This window comes from Pristis pectinata, chromosome 12 (assembly GCF_009764475.1).
Source record: "Pristis pectinata isolate sPriPec2 chromosome 12, sPriPec2.1.pri, whole genome shotgun sequence".
Lineage (NCBI taxonomy): Eukaryota > Metazoa > Chordata > Chondrichthyes > Rhinopristiformes > Pristidae > Pristis > Pristis pectinata.
Genome location: NC_067416.1, coordinates 40,360,981 through 40,373,184, shown reverse-complemented (window position 1 = coordinate 40,373,184; position 12,204 = coordinate 40,360,981). Strand labels below are relative to the sequence as shown.

The following is a 12,204-nucleotide window of genomic DNA, read 5'->3' as shown; positions in this document are numbered from 1 at the left end:
ATGGATTAATTTTGGATCTAGTCAGAAGTTAGTTTCTCACACAGATGGTACTGCATTTACACCCCTCCTAAAGTGTGTCAGGTGCATTCTCCCTTTTCCATACATTTTTGTATGTACCATTTTCAAAAGTATAAATTATTCATCAGGTTTGTAATTTTCACTTTGTTTTTCCTAAGGAAGTGAAAAGTACAAAAATTCCTAAGAAAACATTCCAAAGACGTACGGGTTAGGAGGTTGTGGGCATGCTATGTTGGCACCGGAAGCGTGACGACACTTGCGTGCTGCCCCCAGAACACTTTACACCAAAGATGCATTTCACCGTGTGTTTCCATATACATGTGATTTAGTAAAGTTATCTAAATCTGGCCCATTACATCAGCATTTCGATCAACAGAAATACATTCACCACTGACTGAGAAAAATGAACATATGCAGTATAAAGTGTTTTTAATACATTTCTAGAACCATACATTAGTGCTGCACAGAAGGAGCCATTTAGCCCATTGTACTGGTGGCAAACCTTTGCAAGAGCTATTTAATTAGACCAGTTCTGGTGCTCCCTCATTTGGATTCCTTACATCAATGAAGTGGCGATAATAATTCAGATTATTAGCAAATTAGTTAAATGTCACTTTCCCATGGTGTATTTTTGCAAGATAAAAGACATCCCCAATGCGATTTATTACTATTTATAAGACTAACGGGTGACACTGATTAGCTCCTTGTGGATTTGAACTTAAGTAAAATTTGAATGAGAACAGCAAAAATCATGAGAGTCTGTTTCAGCTGTTTTGAAGTTCAGTGTTTTGTCTTTTGCAACTCATCACATCCCTTATGTTTTTCTGATTTCTTATTAGATTCAGGAAAAATTCATGTCCCAATGGAAAAAAAATTACTAGATATTAGAGGTGGCTAAATTCAGAATAAATCCAGTTTGTTCTGGTTGACACTAATCTCCTTGTAAACAGACATGACGCCTTTGGGATAATTTGATTGCTGAAAGGCCTGTGACCCTATGGATTGTGTTTGGAGAGTCTGTGTAGACTTTATAGACCAAAGTGGCAGATGTTCGGTTTGTTCCCTTTGAGAATACACTTACCACAGATTCATAGTGGTGTTGTCAAAGTTAAATCATCAATGCCGCAGAATCTCTAATTAACAAAGATCATTTCAAAGGAATTTCCTTCAGTATCCAGAGCACCTTAGTGTGGAATTTACAGAGGGGTGGGAAAAGGCCTTTGCTAATGCAATGGGGATCCTGGATTTGCACATTCCTACCTCCTCTCTTTGGGATGCAGCCTGGAGACTCTGGCTGCAAACATGGGTCTCCCAATACGCTTGCAAAGGGTTGTTCATCCACGAAGCAGTATTCTCCCTCATTATTCGTTGCCATGAAACTCACAATACAATGTTGTGAGATCAGGTGAATCAGAATGGCGAGGCTCAGCACTTCGACACTTTGTGTCAGTGAGCACACCTATTTGTAACATGCGCTCCTTGGGTAAAAGTTAATAGCTCTGTCTACCATAGCAAAGCCAGGCATTCCACCTGCTCCAAATAATTGAATGTCCTAGAATCATCATGAACTGTTTAACAACACCCAAGCATTGTGGTCTCCTCTCTCATTACCTCTTCTTTCACTTTTGCTCAGTCTCGTGTGTCAATTACTGATCAGTTGGTAGCACCCTAGTGTCTGGGTACGATGAAAATGAGTTAAACTTCTATCCCAGAAACATGAGCACAGATATCTAAGGTAATCTTCTAGTCATAGAGTCATGCAGCAGGAAAACAGGTCGTTTGGCCCACTGAGACCATGCCATCAAGTGCCCACCTACACTAATCCTTCACTAATCCCATTTCATTCCCATCAACTTCCCCCTGATTTTACCACACAGTTAGACACACCAGGAGAAACTTACAACAGCTAAATAACCTACCAGCCAGCATGTCATTGGGATGTGGGAGGAAACTGGAACACCTGGAGGAATCTCACATGGTCAGAGGGAGAACGTATAAACTCTACACAGCCAGCAATGGAGGTCAGGATTGAATCTAGTCAGTAGAGCCATGGAGCAGCAGGGAATGCAAGTTATCAGAGGTCTCTCTTTTGACTCAGCAGTTAAACCAAAGTGCTGTCAAGCAAGCACAAAAGATTACATGGCCCTACTTTAAAGAAGAGCAGAGGAGCTACGCAAGTTTCCTGGCCAATACTTACTAAGAAACAACCAATATGGTCACTACCATTTTGCTGTTTGAGAGGGCTCTCTGTGCACACATTGTTTGTTTTACTTTCTACATTACCACAGAGATTACAATTCAAAGTGCTTCACTTTGTCCTAAAAGGAGTATGAAAGATGCCAGTCTTCCTCTTTACCTGCCCACTCGTTTCTCCCACCTTTTCACATAGCAGCAAGTGATAAGTTTACTGGAGATGCTGGAAATCTAAAGCAGAAACAGAGGTTTCCTCCGGGTGCTCTGGTTTCCTCCCACATTGCAAAGATGTACGAGTAGGTTACTTTGGGTTTAAAATGGGCGGCGCGGACTCGTTGGGCCGGAAGGGCCTGTTACCACGCTGTAAATAAATAAATAAAATAAAATGCTGGAAGGGTCCTTGACCTGAAACATTACCTCTGTTTCTCTTTCCACAGATGCTCCCTGACCTGCTGAGTGTTTCCAGCACTTCTTGATTTTGTCAACAGATACTTAATCTGTTTCGTATTCAGATTCTTTGCCAGTTATTTGGGTTCCCACATTAAAGTAATACACACACACACAATCATTCACTTAATGAAGATAATGCTGCTAAACAATCAGCATTTGTTTATAGCCTTCTTTGACACAGATGTAGCGGAAGTTTGTGAGGTGGAAAATAAGTGTTGACACTACACCATTCAGTGTAACCTTTCTGATAGCTTGAATTAATACTGTGAAATGCCTTACAGTTTTACAATATCAAATAACATCAATTGTTTTTCAGGGTTAAGGAAATAACCCTAATTTGGCTCTTGAAAGCATATTACATTTGTTTCACTGAAATAATGTCAGCCCTAATTTTACTGCTTTTTCAGTGTCAAGATCAATCTTGTAAACAAGACTTGTTAGCATACCTGGAGCAAATCAAGCTCTATTCTCATCAGCTCAAGATCTGCAGCAAAGTCAAAGCTGAAATCCAGAATCTGAGTGGAGAGCTCATTGTTTCTGCAGTAAGTAAATCTCATTATGGAGTGGATATTGGGGGAAAAGAGTTAATATATAAAATATTTGTTAGAAAACCATATTAGCAATATCTTATTAACAAACATATTTAAATATCTGTAATATAATAAATAAGCAGCCATTTAATAATATATTTCTGTTGGCTAATGGAAGAAGAATTTTCACAGGCTGCCTATTTATCACAAGACTAGTTTGCATCACTGATGAACATCTGGTCCCACTCTCCCCGACCGCTCCTCCCTTGCAGTCAATTCATTCAAAGTCCCAATGAATCATTTCAGGTATTTTGTACATTCGGTTTCAGAATTTAATTGCCTCATAATAGAAATAAATGTGATGACTTTGGCTTTGGATATTGTTATAAACCAGGTGAAAACAGTTTAGAATCCTCTACGTCCTCGAATTTATATTTCCATTGAAGTCTCCATAAATGAAAACTAATAAAGATGTAAAATCGATCCTGTTTGATTATCAGCTACTTAATATTATTGCAAAATATAACTGTAATTTTTGCATTAATTTATCTCAGAACATCTCAACATTCGCTTTCTGTATATTGACAGACATTTCTGAAGTGATTATATGAATCCAAGGTGCAGTTCAGCAGAATACCAGAGTACAGCTTTGGAGATATTAATAGATAACCCTGCCTGACCTTTAATTCGAAAGGACTTGAGAGATCCGACTGGAGACTTGGTGGTAAAACTAGTGGAGTGTGACCTGTTAGATCAGGGGTATTATTCAACCAAATCCACCAGGAATGAATGGCTGTCTTAATGTATAGGCTTAGTAATGGTAGGCAATGGGCTGAGATAGCAATCAGCAAGAAGTGAGTGCAAAGGACTATGACTCATCCTGGAGCTAACCTTGATAAGAACCTGTTTGAAGCCCACATTTCATGAGGTGTTCCTGAACACAATTGTTATTCTGATCCACGAGGAAAATGAATCCTAATATACGATTTAAGTTAATTGGCTAAAGAACCACAAGTAAGATGATCTGTTTTGTTTATCATACATTAAGTTGTTATGATTAGTAATGCATTGTCTGAAAGAGTGCTGAAACCAGAATGGAGTTTTAATGGAATTCATATATAGTTACAGAGAACATTAAAGAACACAGAGAATAGGCAGGAATGGCACTAATTAGGTGGATCTTAGAACCTGTCTAGACGTAATGAACTGAGAGGTCTCCTTTTGAACAATATGAAGGAGGCTGGAGAGGGTGGTGGTGTAGATTTTAACCCCTGATAGCAGGTCGTTTGGTAGTGGGCAGGGGTTGAATCCACTGGGATAGTTAGCAGGTCAGAATGTTATGCAAAGCAAAGCATGTTAGACAGTGACAAATGAAGGAAGGACCAAGGTGTGAAATCTTACCAAAAATACCGACTTTGCACAGAAACGGTACTGCTTCTCAGCAAACAGTGGAGAAAGCATTGAAGAAATGGTGTTAACTTTGTTGTTTGGTATCTACAGTACAGCTTTTGACCTGCTTACTTATTTGCCGTGGTTTGTATTTCTCCAGCAAGACTTGCAGGTGGGCGCTGCACACGTCACTGCTATGGAAATCAGAGGAGGGGCAGGCTGAGTGCCCATGGGAGCCTTCAGACCTGCAGCAGCCCATAGCTGATCCAGTGCAGCTGTTAGAGAGGAGAGACATGACAGGGGACAAGTTGTATGTACACATACAGAGGCTAACTTTCCTCTACAGAGAGGAACAACAGTGTGTCAGGAGGCTCTGACTTTCATGCCTGTTGATAGCAGATCTCTGCAGCCTCTTTGACTGAGACCTGTTGCCTGCTGGACCTGATGGACTTGCTCTTCCTGTGACTGTCAGGGTGACCACAACTTCTGCTTCTCTGCCTTGGGGATTATTCCAGGTTTCCGCAGGTAAATGTCACCTTGTTTACAATGGGCTACCATAAACATCAGCTTCCTCATGTATAAGAGGGAGCGCTGGCTGGATTCCCACATCTCAGAGTGATAGACTGCACTAGTGTGGCAGAGAAGGCTCCCCCGAATCACCCTGGAGTTGTTCTCAATTGTATTTAATTATTTATAGCTGGTTTGCATGCACAAGGAGATGTTCATGCATGTGCAAAATGCCACGGTTCCTGGTTGTTCCCTCTTCTCCCCTCTCCCGTCAGGCAGAAAATACAAAGGCTTGAAAGCGTGTACCACCAAACTTGAGGACAGCTAATAATGCCGCTGTTATCAAACTCTTGAACAGGCCTCTCATATGCAAAAGATGAATTCTCGATCTTTCAATCTACCTCGTTGCAGCCCTTGCACATTATTCGTTTACCTGCGTTGTCTCTGTAGCTGCAACATTATATTCTGCATTCTGTTTTCTTTTTACTACTTCAATGTACTTATGTATGGTTTAATCTATCTGGATGGCATGCAATCAAAGCTTTTCACTATACCTCAGCACATGTGGCAATAATAAACCAATTCCAATACCTTAATCCTGCAGCCTTCTGCCCTCACTGATCTATTCAATCTTCTGAGCAAACTTACGGGCTGGTTTCTGGGTGTTAAAAATGGCCCAATTTTTAACACCCAGAATCTCTGGCTGAAGACCCAATGAGAATATGAACCAGCAAAGCATAGGGGTGACAAGCAAAGGCACCTCACCACTGAAATGTTATTGAGCAAGCATTGACCATGCTGGTGAAGCCCTTCAGTGTGCATCTAACAGCGTGCCCACTACGTAAGACAGCAGCAAAGGTCGGACACACATCTGTTGGATGAGGCAGGCCCACTAGGTGAGTGGCAGCAGGTTAAGGAGGAGGCACAGAAGGAAGAGGAAGATGCAGAACATGTTGGAGGGGAGCACACGTTGCTGCACAAGATGCATTGGCGGAAGCATGGTTCAGTTAAGCTGCAGCAGTTGACATCTGGATGGAAGCCATTCCTTGCTTCATCACCTTCCGCAACACAAAATAGTCTCCAAACTATCCACAAACACCTTGACCAATCCTCGCTGATCACAATCAACCCAAGGTCTCCCTTCTGTACATTTTAAAGGACCAAGCCATTCAAAACACACAGTTACTGCAGACAAGAAAATCTGACCATAACTAATGAGAGGAAATACAATAACGTTGTGCAAAATACTCATGTGTCTCTGCAAATCATTAGTTTTTCACTTTCCTGCGCCCCAACGTAATCCTGCTCCTGTTGGGATTAATGTAGGATTAATGGGTGGCTGATGGTGAGCACAGGCTTGGTGAACCAAAGGGCTTTTTCCATGTTGTATCTCTCTATGAATCTATGATTCTGCGGCTCTAACGAGGCAGGGGCAGGCTGCTCAGATCCCTGCTCTGGCAGCTTGATTGGTCAGGATGCTGTGGGGTTTTGGAGCCCCTGAGGGCTCCTCCACAGCCTGCTCTGACCTGTGTGGGCTGGACTTGGCCTTCAGGACACTGGGCATCTGGCAGGGTTCTTATCGAAAGTGTCATAGGGGCAACATGAAAGGAGAGGAAGTGCTTTGATCAGCACCCCCATTTCCTTTGCACTGTCACTCTTAACCCTCTCCCACACCTGTCTATTAGCAATGAGTTGCTCAGGATTTTACTGCAGGTCAGTGAGTCACTGAACTACTAAGACCAAGATATTGGTTATGCTCTTAAGGCCACGTTTGTTGTGCACAAGAACTCAGTGAGAGCATGTGTGAACTCATATGCCTGCCATATCATGGTGGTGAGCGGTCTTTCCATGTAAATGTCACCACAGAGGCCTGAGACAGCATGCCCCTTATGCTCAAGGATTTACTCCACTCTCTCTGCGAGGCTACGCTGTGCCATGGGACAATGGTCAGCTCCTCACACTTTACTTCTGCTCCTGTTGTTCTGGTGCTCTTGAGATACAGTACCTGCATCCAGCTGAGGAGAGTCTCGGGCCCTCTGATGTACAATTTCCAGCTCAGTCCTTGTTTTTATCACCTGCTTCTTCTCATTCATGATGACTGAAGCTCCATGTGCAGGAACACCCCTCGCTCTCACAGGGCCCAAGTTTGACCACCTCCATTAGGGACATAAGGGCTAAATCCTGTCAGGGTCAGCCTCGGAGTGAGTGACCACATCTGAGGAGTCCTTGTCTGTGCACCAGTGGTGTAAGGAACAAAGGTTTAATGTGGTGGATGGGGTATCAATCAAGGGGGCTGCTTTGCTCTGGGTGGCGTGAAACTTCTTGAGAGTTGTTGGAATTGCCCTTATCCAGGCAAGTGCAAGCTATTCCATCAAACTGGAGACACAAGGCGCTGCAGATGCTGTGATCTGGAGCAACACACAAAGCGCTGGAGGAACTCAGTGGGTCAGGCAGCATCTGTGGAGGGAAATGGACAGTCGGTATTTCGTATTCCATCAGACTCCTGACTAGCACTTTGATGCTCATGAAAAAGTTTTGGGATGTCAGAAGATGAGTCCCTCACTCCAGAATCCCCAGCCTTAGACTGACTCTCATAGTCACAGTATTTATCTGACTGATCCAGTTGAACTTCTGGTCATTGGTGACCCGCAAGTCCTTGATAATCTGGGACTCAGTGATGGTAATGTCAAGGGTATCTGATATCCCAATTTTTGCCAGGGCCAGTTCCTCAGCAGATGTTAGCTGGTTGAAGGCTGGGGAAACCACTTCCGGTTCTCTGCCTCTCCCATTTCAATTCCATTTCAAAGATCCCTGTGAGGATGGACAAAAGAAAAGGGTTGTTCACTGGTACCTATCCCATTCGGTTCCCCTATCAGTGATGTGTTGTGTGACAAGCTGTGGAACGGAATGCTCATTCCAAGCATTTTGGAAACAATTGCACTTTTCCCTTTCATAATCGAGTTCTCTTGCTCAAAAAGTTGCCTGGGGACTTTACACACTCCACTCACTATTTGAGCAATGACAATCAAGTGGTGTTCAGTGATTATCAGTTGCAAGTGCATTATTTTTACAAAGCTGATGAATATATCTCAATGACTGTCAGAATTGAGGGGTATGTGTCCCTATTTTATACCAAGGAATATGGTGGATATTATTCTTCAAGGACAGGTGGAGAAGAGGTTAAAGTGCACCTGTTTTTTTCTACTTACAATGTCAGTAATTGAAGCTGATCTTGTGGGGTATGAGACACTTATACAGTTCTCCTTTATGACCACTGGCTATCCAACAGAAAGACTTTGCCCAAACAAGCTTCAGGACCAATTTGCAAAATAGATTTATGAAAAACAAAGAGTGCAGTCAAATTGGGTGGGGCTGAATCCTCTGATGACCTTTTGGTCAGCCTTCAAACTCAGAGTAAGCACATTACATTGCAAGGTGACCAATGAATTAGTCTGAAAAGAGACATCGCACTTGGGCATGAGAATATCATCATGTTGACTCATTCCAAGTTATCCTGTGCAATTCCCCTGCAGACATATATATATATATATATATATATATATATATATATATATATATATATATATATAGGTTTTGGGCACCATCTTCACTGAGTAACAAAGAGTAAAGTTACTGTTTCATTTCTAACCAATGGAGCCATTGAGTACAGAAAGTCAGTGGAGCAGTGCCGGTGAGCTCACATAATTTACAGTGACTCAAGCTGGTGACCATATCTGACACCTCTTTCAAGACTGAATAAAATCACAGGACACTGTGGGGAAAAGGAAAGACCAGACAGCCTCCTGAGGCCAGTCTCAGCCTGGTAACTATCTGTACAATGAACCCCCTACAGCTAGTGTCCCAGCCAGGCTGTTCAGAACCTTATGCCTGATGTTTACCAACTTCTACAAAAAAGTGACTCCTCTGTTCTAAGTTTATTTTTTGATCGTTTATATCTGTGAACTATGGTCCAATCCCAACTAAAATGAAATCAGATTCACCTCACCTAATTGGCTCATGTCAAGTTCCACTGATAGTTTCCTACATCGACCAATCTTCGCAGACCGTCCATGCAATGGATGGTTGGAATTATTCTAAATGCCCCTCAGAATAGTTTAGGTCCACTTGCAGCACAAGACATGATCTGTACAGGGTGGGGAGGGTGATGACAGATAAATGTGAAGACAAATGTTCCCTTTCCCCTGCAATTCCCCTCACCTTTTCTGCAGCTGCTCTGAGTAGCCATCGGATAAAGACCTTCAAAAGGCTCTGCTTTGCTGCTCTTGTTTTGTGGAAGCAGCAGCTCTGATCTCAGCAGGCAGATTCCATTGGAGCTATGCAGATAAATTTTAATACATGATAAAAGATGGTGAAACCGCTCTCGGCAGTATTTTAGCCAGGTTTTTCAGCAATTTCCAAGTTTATTGCATATCATCCCACAGGAATGCCAGCACAATGCACAGCACCTTTTAACTACACCAATTTCAAGGCAACAAATCCCTTTGCAAACCTCTGCACATATCTGATCCAAACAATCAAAATATTGTATTCCATGAGTCCATTTTACATAATAAAGACTTTGTAACAGCTCCTAAAATTTCAAAATTTGACCATATTAACATACAGATTTCTTTCCAATTTATGTAATGATGTACCAAATATTTAATTATTCTATTGATACAGCAGTGCTTCTGAATCTTTCACTTGGCATTGCCATGATCATGGTTGGTTCTAGAATTACTGTTATAATGGTGGCCAATTGGTATCCAGGGTGCTGTCTATGGCTAAAATGTGATTCTTTAAATGTGTTGTTTGGCTGCCCAGCACACATTCAGCCCCAGTATAAGGAGTGGAGTCAAAATCGTCATGGCATGAGTTCTGCCGAGTTCACTGTTCGTGTCTCTGAAGCAATTATCTGTTTACTGCTATACCCATTGTACAGCCATGCCACTGAAGAATAGGGTCCTACACTTGGACCTGGCCTCTAAATAAAACTTTTCTTCTTTTCACAGCTCATGAAAGTGCAGATTTAGGAAATAGACGTGTTATAGATTCATAGAGTTATGCAGCACAGAACTTCTGGGTCTTCTGGCCCAGCCTGTCCATGCTGACCAACATGCTTATGTACTCTGATCCCATTTTCCTGTGTTTGATCCCTATCCTTCTGAACCTTTCCTATCCACTGAGCTGTCCAAATGTCTTTTAAAAATGTAATTGTACCTGCTTCTACCACTTCCTATGGCAGCTCCTTCCATATACCCATCACCCTCTATGTGAAAAACTTCCCCCTCAGATCCCTTTTAAATCTTTCCTCTCTCACCTTAAACCTATGCCCTCTTGTTTTAGACTGCCGTACCCTGGGAAAAATACTGTGACTATCTAAGATAAGATCTCTTTATTAGTCACAAGTACATCAAAATACACAATGAAATGCATCTTTTGCGTAGAGTGTTCTGGGGGCAGCCCGCAAGTGTCGCCACGCTTCCGGCACCAACATAGCATGCCCACAACTTCCTCACCCATACGTCTTTGGAATGTGGGAGGAAACTGGAGCACCCGGAGAAACCCACGCAGACACGGGGAGAACAACTCCTTACAGACAGCGACGGGAAATTGAACCCGGGTCGCTGGCACTGTAATAGCTTTATGCTAACTGCTACACTACCGCGGCTGCCCAGTACTACCGTGCCTACCCTATCTACCCTGTCTATGCTGCTCATAATTTTTATAAAACCTCCAGAAAGTCACCCCTCAGCCTCCTTCACTCCAGGGAAAAAGGTCTCAGCCTATCCACTTCTCCTTATAACTCAAGCCCTCCGGTCCAGGAAACGTTCCAGTAATGTTTTCTATATTGCGTGACAACCAGAACTGCACACGATACTCAAGTGCGGCCTAATCAACAATTTGTACAATGCCACATGACATCACAACTCCTATACTCAATACTTCAGCCAACGAAGGCAAGCATATCGAATGCCTTCTTCACCACTCTGTCTACCTGGATCACCACTTATAGGGTACTATGTACTTACACCCCAAGGTCTTAATGTTCCATTACATTCCTCAGGGCCCTGCCATTCACTGTGTATGTCTTGGCCTGGTTTAACTTCCCAAAATGCATCACTTTGCACTTTACTGTGTTAATTTCCATCAGCCGTTCCCTTGCCTACTTTCCCAGTTGATCAAAATCCTATTGTAAGCTTAGACAACCTCCTTCACTGTCCACTAATTTTAGTGTCATCTGCATACCTGCTAATCGTGCCACCTGCATTCTCTTCCCAATCATTTATATGACACACAGTAAAGGACCTGCAGCATACCACTGCTTACAGGTCTCCAGTCTTAAAAATAACCCTCCTCCACTACCCTCTGCTTCCTACCACCAAGCCAATTTTGTGTCTTGATCAGAGTCTATTCCTCCCAAATGCCAATGTTGATCAAAGTTTCTATTTTTAGATAAGTTGCACATTGTTGCCTCGAGCATCTTATGTCAGTGGATGCAGCAACACAAATGTTTTTAGTGATGTAGCCGGACTAAAGTTTTATCTAATAATGCAGTATTTTCATACTATATTCAATGGGATAAAAAAAATCACTAATCAAAATCGGTATATCTGTACAATCATATCATGTATTTGTTAAATACATCACAGAATTCTGCACACAGAACCAAGGGACAATGAATGCCAGTACCACAATTTTGCAATGTGAGTATGCCCTGTGGAAGCATTGTGGACTTTTAATTTCAGACTTTGGCCATGAGCTTGGAAGGGCATTGCTGTCGAGATTGTGATTTGGAACGCACCACTACCAGCACTGCTAGCTGTATTTTGCTCCACAGTTTCTTGCTGTATTTCTGGTCCATGCTTTGTCATTTCCTGCATTCCATTTACAGAAATGCCAGGAGGTCAAACCGTGTATGACATAAAGCAAGAACATAAATCCTAGAAATTGAATGGGACCTAGAACCAATCTTCAGGTTTTCATCAAATGTCTAAAGGGCAGCTGTTGATTGAAAAGTGCTGTGTTAGTGAAGGGAAAGAGGAAAAACTAGTGTAAGATCAGGTTCCAACAAATAATACAGATAAGTAAAAACACACATTGGCTTCTTCTATGC

The 12,204-nt window shown here is 42.3% G+C and overlaps 1 protein-coding gene across 1 annotated transcript in view; it reads left to right on the top strand.

The window, feature by feature from the left end:
- The window catches only part of LOC127576942 (catenin alpha-3-like), a 1,199,293-nt gene that overhangs the window by 1,183,306 nt on the left and 3,783 nt on the right, over positions 1–12,204 (top strand). Inside the window, exon 16 of the mRNA XM_052027768.1 lies at positions 3,069–3,203. Coding sequence (XP_051883728.1) covers positions 3,069–3,203 — 135 coding nt within the window. The remainder of the gene's footprint in view (positions 1–3,068; positions 3,204–12,204) is intronic.